Raw genomic sequence first — 13,781 nt, 5'->3', positions numbered from 1 at the left:
CCATATGTCTGTCATCGGACTTGGGCCGGCGGTAGTTGATACTTGAGGTGCGACGAATTCTAAGAGTCGCGGATGTTTTGTTTATGGAACGGCGATAGAGAGTTCGATCGCCGATTCTCGAAGGAACGCGCGTGTGGCCGATGACCCGAAGTCATGGTGCTGCACGGCACGTGTCAAAAGATAAGGTTGATCTAGAAGGATCTGGCCACGGAGTGGGGAAGATCTTGCATCTTCTGGTAGGAGGACCATGAGGAACGGCATGGCACTTACCCCAGAACCTTGATCATGCAAGGAATCAAAAATATTTCTAACATGTATGTGCTGTAACCTGCTCCTTTGCTTTCTGTTATAAATGAAACTAAAAATATAATTAGAAATATAAATAAAAATAATAATAAAATAGAAATAGAAATACAAATAAGAGTAGGAATAAAACTTCAACTTAAAGTTCTCTTTTGTCTTTGCTATCCTTGCAATTAGAGATGAACATACTTACAAATGAGAGTATTACAGCTACTAACGCCACTACCACAATTAATACTGAATCAAAATAAAATAAAAAATCAAAATGAAAATTAAAATAAGAATAAAAATAATCAAAATAATAATAATAATGTGAAATAAACAATTCTACTTGATCTGAATTAAAGCTAGAGTCTGTGATATATCTCGTGTGGGAGTTTCTGTAATTATCTTCCTATACCTCTTCCTCTTCTGATTTGTTTCCTTCCTTGACCTTCCATTTTCTCTCTTTTTCATTCCAGATCCATTCCTGGTCGTCCACCCATATCCTTCTGCTTGTATATTCCACCTTTTTCCCTTTCGCCCTCTCTTCTTTGGCCCTCTCTCTTATTAGCCATCTTATTTTTCTCTCCTCCCTTGACAGGTCCTCCTCCACTGTAACTCTCCATCTCTTCCAGATTTCTGTTTTCCTCCACATTATTTTCCTTCTATCTTCTTCTGTCTCCAGCTCTGTCAGTATTACTCGTCTACCTCCTTCCCCTAAGACTTCTGTCATCTTTCTTGGCTCCGTCTTCTTTCCTAGCTCCAGTTGTATCATGATATTTATTCGCCTGCTTCTTTCTTCCTTATCCCTTCCGTCAACTCCTTTCCACACGATACTTCTTTTCCTTCTTTCTTTTCTCTCTTCCTCCATTCTCTTTTCCCACTCTTCTCTCCACTCTCTATCGTCCTCTTCTTCCTTGTTCCTTTCCCTCTCTTCTTCACTTTCTCCCCCTTTCTTTCCTTCTTGATTCTCCTCTCCTTTTTCTTTTCTTGTTTCCAATTCTGTCTCTTTGTCCCTCTCCCCCTTCCTATTCTTTGCTTCATCTAGCCTCCTGTGATTATTTACTGTTTCGGTTTCTTCTCCCTCCTCCTTTTCACTTTCTGCCTCTTCTCTGTCTTTACCCTTTGCTTCTTTCTTTTCTTTCTTTCCCTTTTTCTCTGTTCCTTTCTCTAATTCTCTTCTTTCTTCACTTTCTTGCTTTTTCTGCTTCCATTCAGTCTGCCCTGCCATCAACAGCTCTGTTATCTCGCTCAGGTTTTCTCCTATTTTTCTTAATTCTTCCAACACTTCTTCCTTCCATTTATTCCCTGTGTTCATCTTTCGTTTCTTGTTATCTTTTTATCTTTTCTTCCCTGTACTCTGCTTTTCCTTCCTTTTTTCTTTGTACTTTTTCCTCACCTTATTATCTTTTCTTTAACCGCACTTTCTTTCCCCATGTGCTCTCCAGTATGACCAACCCACTTTCGCCCTCACGCCACGCCGCTGCCTTTTTGCGGCCACTTCGTTTCCTCGATTGTACGTCAAATTAACTAAAGAAAACTGAAATAACTAGATTATATCTTCTTCTGTGGCTCCCTCTGCCGTCCCTATTCCTACTCCTACTTTGGGTTCTCCCCTTCCTCTTCGCTCCTGTACTTCTGTATTTCTTTCATCCAAGCTTCTCCTTCTCCGTCTCCCCCTAGCAGCTGTCGTACCTTCTCTTGCCATCCTACTGTTATTTCTTCCCTTCCGGTGCATCTTTCCCAGACGTGCTCCCAAGTTTCTTCCTCCCATCCGCAGACTCTGCACTTCCTTTTCTCTTCGTTTTCCCAGTATTTTGCTTCGTTCACTTCGTTTCCGAGTCTGAATCTGGCCACTCTTCTCCACCTTTCCTCCCTCCATCCTTTCTCTAGGTATTTCGGTATCCCCGGATCCTTTATCACTCTGTACCATCTGTTATACCTCGAATCTATTATCTTTTCCCTTCTCTCTTCTTCCTGCATCTGTTTATCTTTCTCCTCGAACTCTTCATACCCCATCTCCCCACTGCTCCTTTTTTCTTCTAATCTTTCTATTCCCCATCCCCTTTCCAAGAAGAACTTTCCTCTTTCCTCTTCCCATTTGCTTTTCCCTCCCCTCCTTACTTCGCTGCTGATTATCTGTTCCAAGCAGCTCTTGGCTAATTCCCCCCTCTTCCCTCCCATAGTTTTCTTTCATATCCCCACGCCAGCTTTCCCGTTCTTACTCTCATTTTCCACCTTTGCAGTTCCTCTCTGAGCAAGTATCCTGGTGTGCGCCAATCCACGCCTAGTGTCCAAAAACCTCTCGTGTAGTGCCTCTATCTCCTTCCACTCCCTCCACCCCCATACCTCTGCTCCGTAAGCTACGACCGTCCATACTAGCCTGTCCCATAGCCAAATTTTTCTCTTCCAGTTTTTCCCAAATCTTCTTTTTCCTATCCCCCATACCTGTCTCATTACTACTCCAGCCTTGCTGATTCTGTCCTTTACTTGCAGCTCGTTTCCTCCGTTTCTTCTAAAAACATATCCTAAGTATTTAAACTTGTCCACCTCCTCTATTTTCTTTCCTTTCCACCACCAGCTCATCTTTTTCCATCTCCCTGCTCCTTTCCTGAACTTCATTATTTTTGATTTGTCCTGGTTCAGTTCTAATTTTTTCTCCTCCAGGTATCTTTCTAGTCTTCCTAATAACGCCCTCATATCCCCTTCCTCTTCCGCTAGTACCACAACATCATCTGCATAAGCCAGTGTATCAATTTTTCTCCCGCCAATCTTTATCCCCCCTCCTTCCCCCTTGCTCATCTTCTCTTCCATATCTGCTGTGAATAAGTTGTACAGTAGCGGACATAGTGGACACCCCTGCCTTACCCCTCTCGCTGTCCAGAATGGTTCCGTTGTCTCTTCGCCTGTTCTTACCCTACTTCGAGTTTCCCTTAATATCTCTCTTATCCTTATCCTTAGCCCTTCTCTTACGCCTCTCTGCTTTAGCGCCTCCAACAACACTCCTCTGTCCACTGAATCAAACGCTGCCTTTAGGTCTACGAAGAATGCTATCACTTTTCCTTTTTCTCTCTTTATCTGCCTGTTCACTAGGTAGTTTAGCACATATATGTTGTCTAGTGTTCCCATCTCTCTTCTGAACCCTGTCTGGTTTGCCGGTAGCATTCTCTTTTCCTCCTCTTCCTCTCTCAGCCTTTCTGTTAAAATCGCCGCGTATATCTTATAGAGCGTGGGCATTAGTGTCACCCCCCTGTAGTCCGTTGCCCTTGTCCCATTCCCTCTCTTCTTTATGGGCGCTATTATCCCTTTCTTCCACCCCTCCCGCCATCCCTCTCCCCTCCATACTCTGTTGCATACTTCCCATGCCCAATCCAGAACCTCTTCTCCTCCGTATCTCCACACCTCGTTGGGAATCTCGTCTCCCCATGTCGCTTTCCCATCCTTCAGTTTCGCCACCGCCTTCCTTATTTCTTCTTTGCTTATATCCGCTTCCTCGTCTCGTTCTCTGTCTCTTTCTCCTCCCAGCACTACTTTTTCCTCTGATCCCCCCAGTAGATTCACGAAGTGCTTCCTCCACTCCTCTTTTTTATGCCCGTTTTCACTCTCCCTCTCCTCTTTTTCTCCTTGTTAATTATTTTCCATACGTCGCTTTCTGTTCTTGCCTCCTCTACTTCTCTTTCGAATCTTTCGTTTTCTTTGTGACGAGAGTCACTTACGTCACGCGGCGCCGGCGCAAACACGCGACGAGCCCGCGCGCCGCCCGCCGCAGCCGCTACGCGGCGCCGGACCCCGAGCCGCTCGCGCAAGCCAACAGGCCGCGAGCGAAGATATAAAGGGCAGCCAGCGGCGATAAAGATAGAATTCTCTGGAAGCTAAAGCCAGACAGCCAAGCGACAAAAGAGCATTCGCGATCGACTGGGACGAAACCCACGATCGTACCGGACAAAAGGACCGCGTAAAATCGAGCGTAACGGGACCGCTGTCCCATCGAGTCCGCGCCGCGCCGCGTTACCGGATCAAATCGCTCAGTGCCCGCGCGCGCCTCCGTAGCTATAAGACCGCGTAGTACTAAGTTAGCTGTAAGCGCGTCCCCTGTATCATAACATCCTCCCAGATAGTACGTAAGACAGATTAGAATATATTAATACGTTCGGTTGCCATTGCGTTACAGAGCGACTTGTACTAACGAACGGACCGTCACCTGCCACGACGAAGGACAAATAAACAATACGTTTACCTACGCACCGCTAATTACACTGTCCAACAAATTTAAACTTTTTCTCTGTTTTCCAATAGCCACTGGGTGATCGTTGTAGAGCTTCTGGTCCTGAACAAGAATCCGAAACCCGAATTGCTCTATCACCCTCAGTTTTCGAAAAACACGAGTTTTTGTAAAAACATGTATTCTGGGGGGAAAATGACCTATTACGCGGAAACTAAAAACGCTAGAACATTCGCATTAGTCTCATAAGATAGAGGAGAGTTTCCCGAATACATTGATATATATAGCTATTATATTACATGGTTCTAAATAGATGTAAATGTCGATGAAAGTTTAAAAAATAGCCGGCGCACGTATTTCCTACGTAATACTTTTGTATTTTTAAGAAAAGTTTTTTATCTAGCGCGAATTCTCTATACAGTACCGAATTCTGTAGACATTTCCGAAGAAGAAACTATATGGGGTAAGTATTGGAGCAGTATGCAATTCGAGTAAATCGAAAAAATATCTGCCGGTGACGCGTGCACGGCGTTTTGCCGCCAAGCGGCCATAGCTCGCTCTCTTCGCCTAGTCAGTGCCGTAGCTACGCGTAATCAACACTAATGGTGGGGTTTAATATACATTCACCTTTTATATCTATAATGTTTGATTTTTTTTGCTATTATTATTATTTCATAATTATTATTTCTCTTTTGTTGTTATTCATCATTATTGTTAGATACCAACAATAAAATGATAAAATACTTTAATTTAAAATTTAAAAATCGATTGACGAGCATTACGACTTTATCAATCGATTGAAGACACTCGATTGAAGACAATTTTGAAATTTGTTTATGATATAGAAAGAATAAAATGTATAAAATAAAGAATTACCTGCAGTAAACGAATATAAAAACATGGAAGTTTATTTATCATGGAAATATAATTTTCTACGCTATGATTTTCATGAAAATTATAAGAAGGTTTCTTGGAAATTCAGTATACTATTGAAAGCCTTTTCGAAATGATAGTGTAATACGATTTTCTCAGGCCTAGCGATGATGGGGGAGTAAGAGCGCTTGGCGTTAGCGCTCTTTCGAAATATAAACACCACTTGACGTTTCCTTCGAACACTCGATACAATCAAAGAAACAATAAACATCTTGAAATTTTCTGGCTTGCTATGCACTGTTGAAGTCTGAGTTTAGTTTCGTTTTGAAAATTGTCCGAGTCAGTCGTCCTAAGCAATTCAGAAAGTCTTCCGTCGTATAGAGTAAAAACGTGTGTTGGTATAGCGTTTAACATTTTATAAGTTATTATAGTTCATAGTATTTTGGCACTTTAGTGCATAACATTTTATAAGTTACTTTAGTACATAGTTTTTTGACACTCTACTGCATATTTTATGACTTATTATAGTATATAGCGTATTTTATGTGTTGTTATAGTGTAGGGTTTTGTAATTTATAATAGTGCATAGTACTTAGTGTTGTGTAATATACTTTTTATAATACTTAACAATGTCGCGAATGTGTAGAAATCCACCAGACTCTTTTTGTTATATTTGTGGGGAGGTAGTTTTAAACTCTGAGTGCAGGAGTATAACACCTTTAATAAGGTTTGCATACGAACATTATTTTGGATGTAAAATCAGTGACCAGGATAAACAGTGGGCTCCACATGTTTGTTGCCAACGCTGTGCCACAGTTCTTTTAGCTTGGGTAAGAGGTACACGAAAAGCTATGCCATTTGCGATTCCCATGATATGGAGGAAACCGACAAATCATGCGATAGATTGTTATTTTTGTTTATGCAAAATTTCTGGCATTAACAAGAAAGGGAAAAAAACGATAGAGTACCCAAATTTACTTACTGCTATTCGTCCCGTTGCACATTCCGAAGAATTACCCATACCAACACCGCCATCAAATAAACCAAATCTATATGAAGACCAAACAGAAATAGAAAACGTTGAAACGGAAGAAAATGACAGAAGAACTCCCTCCCCCTTGGGGCCACATCTTTTATCGCAATCTGATCTTAACGATCTCGTACGAGATTTGCAGTTATCGAAAGAGCAGGCAGAACTTTTAGGATCACGATTGAAACAGTGGAACTTACTCGAGAACGCAACAAAAGTGACACATTTCAGAACTCGAAATCATGCGTTATTAGAATATTTCGCAACACACGAGGAACTTCACGTCTGCACCGATATTAACTCATTATTACGAACTTTGGGTTTTGAGCATGATCCGAAAGAATGGCGACTCTTTATAGATTCGTCAAAACTTAGCTTAAAAGCAGTTTTACTACACATTGGCAATATATATCCTTCCATTCCAATCGCATATACCGCAAAAATGACAGAATCTTATGACACTTTCAAAACACTTTTACTCAAGATTCAATATGATAAATATAATTGGAAAGTATGTGGAGATTTAAAAGTGATTGGCATATTACTCGGACTACCATCAGGCTATACCAAATATTGCTGTTTCCTTTGTGAGTGGGACAGCAGAGCAAGGGAGCAGCATTATATAAAAAAAGACTGGACACCGCGGCAACAATTAATCCCTGGCGAGAAAAATATAAAACATACAAATCTTATCGATCCTCAAAATGTTTATTTACCACCGCTACACATAAAATTAGGGATAATGAAAAATTTTGTTAAAGCAATGGATAAATCAGGACCAGGATTTGAATATTTAAAAACAAAATTTCCATCAATATCCGACGCAAAAATAAAAGAAGGAATATTCGTTGGCCCTCAAATGAGAAATCTGATGAATGATAAAAATTTCACAATAAAACTGAATAATTTGGAAAAATCAGTGTGGCTTGCATTCAAGAAAACAACACATAATTTTCTCGGAAACCACAGAGCAAGAAATTATATTTCCATAGTCAATAAACTCCTGAACGCATGTAAAGAACTCGGATGCAATATGTCTTTGAAGATTCACTTCCTACATTCTCACTTAGACTTCTTTCCGCCAAATCTCGGTGATGTGAGTGACGAACATGGAGAACGTTTCCACCAAGACATTTTTAGAATGGAAAAACGGTACCAAGGAAAAAAATCATGTGCAATGTTGGCAGATTATTGCTGGACTTTGATGAAGGACAACAAAGATGTAACATACAAACGTCAAGCAAGACGAAAACATTTTTAAGTTCGTTTACTGCAGGTAATTCTTCATTTTATACATTTTATTCTTTCTATATCATAAACAAATTTCAAAACTGTCTTCAATTCAGTGTCGATTGATAAAGTCGTAATGCTCGTCAATCGATTTTTAAATTTTAAATTAAAGTATTTTATCATTTTATTGTTGGTATCTAACAATAATGATGAATAACAACAAAAGAGAAATAATAATTATGAAATAATAATAATAGCAAAAAAAATCAAACATTATAGATATAAAAGGTGAATGTATATTAAACCCCACCATTAGTGTTGATTACGCGTAGCTACGGCACTGACTAGGCGAAGAGAGCGAGCTATGGCCGCCTAGCGGCAAAACGCCGTGCACGCGTCACCGGCAGATATTTTTTCGATTTACTCGAATTGCATACTGCTCCAATACTTACCCCATATAGTTTCTTCCTCGGAAATGTCTACAGAATTCGGTACTGTATAGAGAATTCGCGCTAGATAAAAAACTTTTCTTAAAAATACAAAAGTATTACGTAGGAAATACGTGCGCCGGCTATTTTTTAAACTTTCATCGACATTTACATCTATTTAGAACCATGTAATATAATAGCTATATATATCAATGTATTCGGGAAACTCTCCTCTATCTTATGAGACTAATGCGAATGTTCTAGCGTTTTTAGTTTCCGCGTAATAGGTCATTTTCCCCCCAGAATACATGTTTTTACAAAAACTCGTGTTTTTCGAAAACTGAGGGTGATAGAGCAATTCGGGTTTCGGATTCTTGTTCAGGACCAGAAGCTCTACAACGATCACCCAGTGGCTATTGGAAAACAAAATTCGTGTTGGACAGTGTTATTTACCGACCAATCCCATTCCTCACGCAGCTGCTGTCTCGGGACGAGACCCGAACGCGGTACTGCAGCGCTCGGCGCTACCTACCCGAGCGCACCCGGTTAACGCGTTACAAACCCTTCTAACACCTTACCCCTTTCCCCCGCCCGCCGGTGTCGGGCCGATGGAGGCGACGGAAAGGAGGCACCAAGGATCACCTGCAAAAAGGAGCTCCGAGGCCGGCGACAGATCTTCAACCCGCCCAGAAGGGAAAAGCAACGCGGGACTTCGGAAAAATAGACGAAGCGGCCCAGCAGCTGATACGAACGTCCACCCGGAGCCATCTGTCGCCGAGCCCGAAGACCTCAGTCCACCCGCCTCAGCCGGAGATCCGCCAGCCCCATCGACCCCGAACACCGGCAGATCGACAATCGATAACCAATCTATTCCGTTGTTAGAAAAGGCCCCCTTCCTACTCCCCATCCCCTCCCCAGACGGTCCCGTCGTCGCGGTAGCCGTCATTGAGCCTAGGCTGTCTAAAGAGAAAAGAGAATTTTGTCACTAGCGAATTGTAGTAGCGGAATACCAAAGAGTATAGAGAATCTTGTGAGAGAGTGTGAGAATTCTGGTGAGTCCCTTACGATTACTTTGTAAAGTACCTGAGTTTCGGCAACGGCGACCTTCGATTGCGAACGTGCGTGTCCGCGTATCGCGCCGGTTATCCCACGTTACATATTGCGAAACTCTTTTTTTGTCCAACCCCTAACATTCCTGTCTAAAAGAATCCTCACGCGTAACGTAGACGAACTTCCAGAAAACCTTCCTCACCCTGAGATCTTCCCTAACCCTCGACAAATCCTCCTTGCGTACTCCCCCGCGGTATTGTAAGGACGAAAGTGCCTGTGTCCCATCCCTTGTAACAACCCCCATTCTGCCCCTTTTTCCAAATTTCGATTGCCACCGCGAGTGGCTGGCACCCAACAGTTATAATTGTGAAGGAACCGTGTATAGAGTGAACCCCCGAAAGGGTCACAATACACGGTAAACTATTGTAAAAGAAATTATTGTGATAATATATGAAGTGTAAGGTTTGGGAACGCTCCTACCAAAAGCGCCACGCGATCCCGGAAGGGGAGCGTGAAATAAATACTACTATCAACATCACATATGTAAGATTCGTTTAATAACAATGTCATTATTACTATATCTACATTCGATATAGTGCAATATATATTTAATAGCAATATAATTGTTACTATATCTACATCAGATATGTAATATACATTTCAAACAATGTCATTATTCATATATCTACATGATATATAATGTAATATACATTTGATAACAATATAATTGTTCTATATCTACATTACATATATAAGATTCATTTAATAACAATGTCATTATTACTATATCTACATGAGATATAATGCAATATACATTTAATAACAATGTCATTATTACTATATCTACATGAGATATAATGTAATACACATTTAATAACAATATAATTGTTACAATATCTACATCACATATGTAAGATTCATTTAATAACAATGTCATTCTTACTATATCTACATGAGATATAATGTAATACACATTTAATAACAATATAATTGTTTCAATATCTACAGCACATATGTAAGATTCATTTAATAACAATGTTATTGCTAGTATATCTACATTAGATATAATGCAATATACATTTAATAACAATGTAAGTATTACTATATCTACATGAGATATAATGTAGTATACATTTAATAACAATATAATTGTCACTATATCTACATCATATATGTAATATACATTTTAAACAATGTCATTATTCATATATCTACATGAGATATAATGTTATATACATTAAATAACAATATAATTGTTACAATATCTACACCACATATGTAGTATACATTTAATAACAATGTCATTATTACTATATCTACATGATATATAATGTAATACACATTTAATAACAATATAATTGTTACAATATCTACATCACATATGTAAGATTCATTTAATAACAATGTCATTCTTACTATATCTACATGAGATATAATGTAATACACATTTAATAACAATATAATTGTTACAATATCTACATCACATATGTAAAATTCATTTAATAACAATGTCATTCTTACTATATCTACATGAGATATAATGTAATACACATTTAATAACAATATAATTGTTACTATATCAACATCACATATGTAATATTCATTTAATAACAATGTCATTATTACTATATCTACATGAGATATAATGTAATACACATTTAATAACAATATAATTGTTACAATATCTACATCACATATGTAAAATTCATTTAATAACAATGTCATTCTTACTATATCTACATGAGATATAATGTAATACACATTTAATAACAATATAATTGTTACAATATCTACATCACATATGTAAAATTCATTTAATAACAATGTCATTCTTACTATATCTACATGAGATATAATGTAATACACATTTAATAACAATATAATTGTTACTATATCAACATCACATATGTAATATTCATTTAATAACAATGTCATTATTACTATATCTACATGAGATATAATGCAATATACATTTAATAACAATATAATTGTTACTATATCAACATCACATATGTAATATTCATTTAATAACAATGTCATTATTACTATATCTACATGAGATATAATGCAATATTCATTTAATAACAATGCCTTTATTACTATATCTACATGTGATATAATGTATTACACGTTTAATGACAATATAATTGTTACAACATCTACATCACATATGTAAGATTGGTTTAATAACAATGTTATTATTACTATATTTACACGAGATATAATGCAATGAACGTTTAATAACAATGTCTTTATTACTATATCTACATGAGATATAACGTAATATACATTTAATAACAATCTTATTATTACTATATCTACATGAGATATAATATAATATACTGATCCATTCCCACAGATCAATATACGGTAAATATTTAGTATAAGGGAGCCGCGTCCGATTTCGGTCACCTTGAAATATGTTGTCAAGGTTGTCATTCTGAACAACTTTTTCTTATACATATAGTAGTCGGACCGTTTTAGTTTTCGAGATATTTGAAAGAATAACGCGCTTTACTGTCAATATTTCCGACTTCAGGGCCACAAGCTCTGGGTTCGCAGGGGCGGCGTTGTCGTGGATGATCCCGGCACTCCGGGAAGTTTGGTTCAGAGGTTGCGCGTCGCTGTTGTTAGCGCCGGTGGCCGCGTGTTTGACGGCCCAGCGTTCGCTCGCTTCGTCGGTCGAGCTTTCTCAGTGTCGTGCCCTGACCTCTGCGGAACCGCTGACCGCCCTAATCGCACACGAGGCCCTCCACACTACCATCACCGAAATCATCGTCGTGGACATCGATTTCGCCCCGATCACCGAAGGAGACGACGAGGAAATGCCGGACACGCCCCAGCTACAGGACCCCGTCTTCATAGAGTTGCAAGTGGGACTAGCGGAAACGGTGCATACCGTGCCGGAAGTGTTCCGAAATCCACGAACCCTCCGCACATTATTTTGTGGATGGGTGGACAATATGTTCGTACGACACTTAGGAGACCATGTCCACCACCTTCGGGAGCTAGACTTATCAGGGTGTACTAACATTCGCGAGCAGTTCGCATTGGAGCCGCTGGGGAACCTTCCCGCATTGGAACGAGTGACATTAAACAACCTGCACCCATCCGTGGCGGCGCAGGTCCTGGCAACAGTCACCACCCTAACGGAAGCTCAAGCAAGGGATAGCCAGGGAATTTCCGACGAGGATACCACGGCCATCGTGCGCGGCTGCTCGCTCCTCGCAATACAGGACGTAGAGGGATGTCTGAGTGTCACCAGTCAGACCTTCATCGAGACGACCGAGATAGTGTGGAGGCAGGGCAGGCTTGCGCCACTGAGTTTGTCGGACGGCGGGACGAGCGCGGATCGTCGAGCGCGCGTTCGTCCCAGCTTAGTACTGCGAAACATCTACGACCGGGTTTTCCAACCCATACTCCGAGACTTCTCATTTTCTTTGCATCGCCGAGGGCGGCGATAGTTTTAAGGGGTGAGGATTTGTTACCCCCCGGCGAAGAATTTGAGATTTATCCGCCTTGCGTCCCTTATCAAGCCCATTTGTGTTACAAGAGTATCTCATGTAAGGGGCGTGAGGTGGGTGTTTCACTTTTCCGCCAATTCCTTCTCCTCGACTTTGTGCATCCTTGTCAAGCCTTTCGAGGTTACGAGGATTTCTCATGCAGGATTGTACAAGGAAGAGTTTGAGTTTTATTCTTTTCTATTTTTGACTTCTTCTATCGCTTCCTCTTCTTTATTTGCTCTACCCTGGACTCGTGTGTTTGTCAAGCCCTTTCGGGGTTACGAGGATTTCTCATGCGAGGTACACGAGGAAAGGTCGTTTCTATTTCCTTCTTTACAGTAGTTTACGTGACCCTCCTTGAAACTATCCTCGCTCAACCATGGTAATAGACAGTTTATAATATCGCACAAAAACTCGGGTTTAGCTCGAGAGAGATAAAGCCGTATCATAACACCAGCGCTACGCGGTTAGCCAGTGCTTCGCATTTCGGGAATTTCCCCTGCTAACTGCGTAGAAATGGGAAAGCCGTTATAACTTCTTTGTTAGAACACTCTTTCTCTCTCCTTTGCACAAAGCGTCAGGCGGTCCAACAAGGATCATTATTACCTGATCGGAATGATAGTGTGAAAGAGTGGACGAATGAATATGTATTCAAACAACGAAAGTAAGGAACGAGAACCCTTATGAAAGCGAACGTCGCGAACGTTCGACCACCGTTCGAAAATTAAGGCTTAGAGCAATAAACACCATTGTATCGAAAATTCTGAGAACTGCCTGGCGACAACGGCAAATTTGAACAAAGGAACGTTCGCGAAGGAATGTTCGTTAGGTCGATATTGTTTATGTTCATTAGAAAGCGAATGCCGAATCCATCTCAACAAATATGAATATAGATTCAACAAATGAATAGCATGTTACGGCATTGCAACCACCGTAAGAGCATCGTCGGCTGGATTAACCACTATAATTAGCAATTTTCGTCACAAATCGAAACGAATAATTTTGATCTTTGTTAAAGTAAAACGGATGACGGCCTCATCCTTAAGATCTTGTATACTTCACCTTATATTTCATTTTACAAATTCAATCCAATTAATAGTTGCGATTTTATCAAAATTTAACAATTGTACATTCAAATAGAAATACTGCGTAGTTTCTAA

At 40.0% G+C, this 13,781-nt stretch overlaps 1 protein-coding gene across 1 annotated transcript; it reads right to left on the bottom strand.

The window, feature by feature from the left end:
* Positions 1 to 697: 697 nt before the first annotated feature.
* Positions 698 to 1,603, bottom strand: LOC123989216 (vicilin-like seed storage protein At2g18540). The gene has a single exon (XM_046289917.1). It carries the CDS (start codon positions 1,601 to 1,603, stop codon positions 698 to 700), a length of 906 nt encoding a protein of 301 aa, XP_046145873.1.
* Positions 1,604 to 13,781: the final 12,178 nt, after the last annotated feature.

This window comes from Osmia bicornis, unplaced genomic scaffold (genome assembly GCF_907164935.1).
Source record: "Osmia bicornis bicornis unplaced genomic scaffold, iOsmBic2.1, whole genome shotgun sequence".
Taxonomy (NCBI): Eukaryota; Metazoa; Arthropoda; class Insecta; order Hymenoptera; family Megachilidae; genus Osmia; species Osmia bicornis.
Note: the sequence above shows the minus strand (reverse complement) of the source record. Positions and strands in the feature narration are given on the sequence as shown.